Source organism: Solea senegalensis, linkage group LG9 (genome assembly GCF_019176455.1).
Source record: "Solea senegalensis isolate Sse05_10M linkage group LG9, IFAPA_SoseM_1, whole genome shotgun sequence".
Lineage (NCBI taxonomy): Eukaryota > Metazoa > Chordata > Actinopteri > Pleuronectiformes > Soleidae > Solea > Solea senegalensis.
In genome coordinates this window covers 15,861,966-15,866,016 of record NC_058029.1, presented here as the reverse complement: position 1 = coordinate 15,866,016, position 4,051 = coordinate 15,861,966, and the positions used below count along the sequence as shown (strand labels likewise).

At 41.5% G+C, this 4,051-nt stretch overlaps 1 protein-coding gene across 5 annotated transcripts in view; it reads left to right on the top strand.

The window, feature by feature from the left end:
- Positions 1-1,735: 1,735 nt before the first annotated feature.
- Positions 1,736-4,051, top strand: part of ptprub (protein tyrosine phosphatase receptor type Ub) — a 153,196-nt gene continuing 150,880 nt past the window's right edge. For 4 of the 5 annotated variants that reach the window (XM_044033420.1, XM_044033419.1, XM_044033418.1 and 1 more), the window contains exon 1: positions 1,737-1,978. In XM_044033420.1, the coding sequence (XP_043889355.1) occupies positions 1,909-1,978 (70 nt within the window). In that variant the 5' untranslated portion in view covers positions 1,737-1,908. Of the gene's footprint in view, positions 1,979-4,051 lie in introns of all 5 variants that reach the window. The other variant, XM_044033417.1, reaches the window with a different exon arrangement.

The window sequence follows — 4,051 nt, the reverse complement described above, 5'->3', positions numbered from 1 at the left end:
AATGAGAAACTACAAAAAATTGAAATTGGAAATAAATACATTTGCATTTGATTTTTAAAAGAGGCTGTGCTAATTTTTTGTCAAGCTTCCTATTTTTTGATGCCAGGTTGTTGAAATGGTAACTTTAACATTATTTTTTTCTGCAGTTTTAGCTACCATCTGATGTAAACGCCTGTTACCTCAGTCACATTTATAGAACAGATTTAGTGGATGAATTACTTTATAGCAGCTCAGCACCTTCAGCAGAGATGAAGGTGCAAAATGGCTGCCATGCATCAAGCACACGTAATTACAGGTGCTTGCTCGACATACGCTGTGCTCCTCTGCTCAAATTAAGTAATTTGCTGAGCAATCCATGGCTCATCTGTCACTGTGCGCTAACAACATTAGAGACTGGGACGTGGACTCGTGTTGGAAGCCTTAGCCTTCAATATAACCTACACTTTCACACACAACAACAACGAAATGAATGATGACTGGCCTGCATTATGATGTCTTCATCCAACCTTGATCCAAAGCTCAGTCATGTTTTAACATCATCACGACTCACGCAGAGTTTTAGCTGCGTGCGACATCAGCACTTGTGCAAGGTGTTCAATTTCTAACATGCACCACAAATGCAATGGAGAGCTTTAATCAAATATGACAAAATGACACCTTGCAACAATTAACTGCACCCTAATGAAATTACACCGGAAACATGACCTGCCAAAAAAACCCCTGCCAAACTTTATCTGTGTCATTATTGTCAAAGTCACAATGGCTTTATGTATTATATAGATATTTACATTTAAATTCTTTCTTATTAAATATGACCAGGCATGACCAGCTACAGATGCTTCTTTTAAAAACACCAGCCTGTCTGCTGGTTAAAGGTGTGTTAGTGCTGTTCTCAACATGTAGCTGTTGTTTTCAGACTGATAATCCTGGACCTGTGTGTGTGCATGTGTGCGTGTGCATGTTGACAGCTGTTAGGTCAGTAAAGATTAATTATACCTCTCATTAAAATTAAGCCAAATAGATGAAATGGCAGAGAAACACAACATTTTCTGTGTCTCCAGAGATGCACAACGACACAGATATGTCTGTTTTTTGTTACACGGGACATGAAATTAATTTTAGACAGATTAACCATGGCCACACGCCTAAAACCACCTCTTACCAAAGGCCTTGCCTAACCTTAACAATTACATGTCTGGCACTCCCAAGGCTGGACCTACACTATAATCATCAAACATGAATGCATGACATGAATCCCAACCCCAAACCTTAACCCCATAATTGAATTCTAATCACAATTTTCACTTAAAAATCCATTTTAAACACATAATAAGCCACTGAAGAAGCTATCACCAAAACATATCCCCACTTTTAGTCATTTGTGTTCTTTTAATCCTAACCTTCAGCTAAGAACAACTCAAATCTTGGCCCTAAACTTAATCGGTTCTTCAGAAATGAGATTCTGCCTCATTAGGACCAGGTTTTGGTTTCAACAAGGTCCTGACAAGGTCAGAGTTTATGCCAGAAATGGTCCTGAAGAGGTAACACAAACACACACACGCACAGATTCGCTTGGCCGATCTTTGAGCACCTCAGTGTCGTTACTGGTTTTAGCCACGTGGAGGCGCCCGTCTCTTACGTTGCAGCAGCAGATGAGAGGAGGTTGGGGAGGAAAGTGGGCTTGGGAAAGAAATCTCTCCCCTCAACTGTTTACCCTGACGTCAGTTTGCAGAAGTCGCTCTGCTCTGTCTCCCTCAGTGTCTCTGAAACTCTTCTCTGTGTGTATGTGTGTGTGAAAGAGAGAGAAGTGACTGGGGGAACAGATGAGCTCGGCTCAGTGACTTCCTCGCTCGAACCTCGCGGAGTGAATGAAATGACACATTCAAAGTGGACTACAACAGCTACACCATGAACACCTGCGCCTTTCTGTTGATTTTGACTGTTCAGATCTACGCCGATGGCATCGAGGGACCAACAGGTAAGACGTGTCTTCATTTTGACCTCCTGAACGCTGCTGGGAAGTTTTTAGACGAGGATGAAACTCCACTGAAAGCATAAGCGGAGCGAGTCTGGTGAAGGTGTCAACTTTGTGCCCTCTTTCCCCGGCACGTTGCTGCGTTCATTTCCCTTCCTCTACTGCTTCACAATGACTTACTAACGGGACGATGTTGATTTCCCCAACGTAAAATAAAAAAAAACCCACAATACCAATAACCAGTAATGTGATAACTTTGTAAACAGCTATGCTAAGTGTTCTAATATTTTAGCATGAATGTGTAATTTAGGAAGACTACACCGGGGCTCGCAGGGGAAAGCGCTCCCATTTTCCCCAAACAACAGTCCTCTCTGCTGCGTTCTGTCACAGTGAAAGGCTCCAGGTAGCCTGGAAGGTGTTTTCACTGTGATTCAAAGTTAGGAATTAGTTCATTCATTGAGACAATTTAGACTGCACAACATTGTTTTAGGCAGTTTAATCAATACGTGGGGCATGAATCACCTGAACCCCAACAGCCTGATCCAGTCAGTGGTGACATCCAGAAACCTGGAGCTGCTCCACACTGGCGTCAGGTTGCACTATTGAAGGGACTCGGAAGAAGTTTGTGTTTTAATGAGGATTTGTGATGCTTTTTTTGGATTGATTTTTTATTTTTGATTAGAGCTTATCTGGGTCCGGGTTAGTGGCCCAGCCACAATTCTCATAATAATAATAATAATAATAATGATAATAATAGTAATAGTAGTTGTAAAAATAACCCATTATGCACCATCAGAGGTGGGTAATAGATTCAGCATGAGATCCAGTGTCTGTGATGTGTCTCCTGATGTGGTGAGCTGTCTCTGGTCTTTCTGGGTTGTTTAGTAGTGGAGGAAATATGTGAGCAACCATGGAGGATTGTGGCATGGTCTTTCTGATAAAAGGATCTAAATGGTGAAATTGTCTCCCTAAAATAACCACACTCTGACTTTCCACTGTGTTAAGGTTTTCATGGTAGTCGGATAGATACACACATTTGAAAATACTGGAAAGCATGTGAGTGAGGTAAAAGTAAATAGTGTCATTAATCTTGCACTGACCTATTTATATTCATTTGCATTAATTTCCCCAAATCTGCTTTTATTCGCTGAATTCCATGTGCAGTTTGAGTGCACTGCTGTTTTTGTACATATAGTTGCAGGGCTGAAATGACTTGGTCCTGTTTGAATGTCTTTGTCTCTCTTTCACACACACACACACACACACACATATGCATAATGATCCCCCCGTGGCTCATAAAACCAGGCTAATAAGGTGGTAATATCGGTAACATTTCCACTGCAGGCTGTATAACAATGCGACACAGTGCTTGTCACATAAATATTGGGGGAAAACAGCTTGATTATTTTGAGATCAAGAGGATATTTGCCTTGACATTTGGCAGTGCTAACGTGCTAATGCAAAAATGGGAAAACATGCTAATGATTGTTTATATGTTTTGAGAGAATCTACAAACAACAACAGGAATAATAATAAAAAAAAGAATAACAAACCCACATAAACAGAACAGAGCACATCATTAAGAGAAAAGGGCTGTAGGATTAAATCACAGACAGGTAATTAAAAGAGTTGAATGGATCAGTGATGCTTCGCTACCGCAGCGTGAGAGTGTCTGTCAACAAAGATTTACGTGGCGGTGTTTTATTTCAGTCGTGTTGCAGGCCTTGCAAGCCATCTGTGCCTGTACCTTCCCATTAGGCCAGAGTTGCCAGTATCTGTGGCTTCTGCTCTGCATGGCTGCTCCACCTGACCTGAGTCTCTTAATGCTTCTCCACCCGCCTGCGTCCTGTAGGTGGAGAAATTAAGGAGCGTAAAAACAGCCCCGGAGCGTCTCCTTTGATTAATACCACCTTTATTTCTGCCACTGGGTGAAGACCACGCCTTAACCTTGAGTTAGAATTGCGTACACATACAGGGGTTTCTTATCATTCTTCTTCTGCAGTCAGATTTTTTCTTTTTATATTTTCCATGTCTCTTTTTTGTTTTGGTGATCGGTGCAGGCTGTCAGTTCAGGGG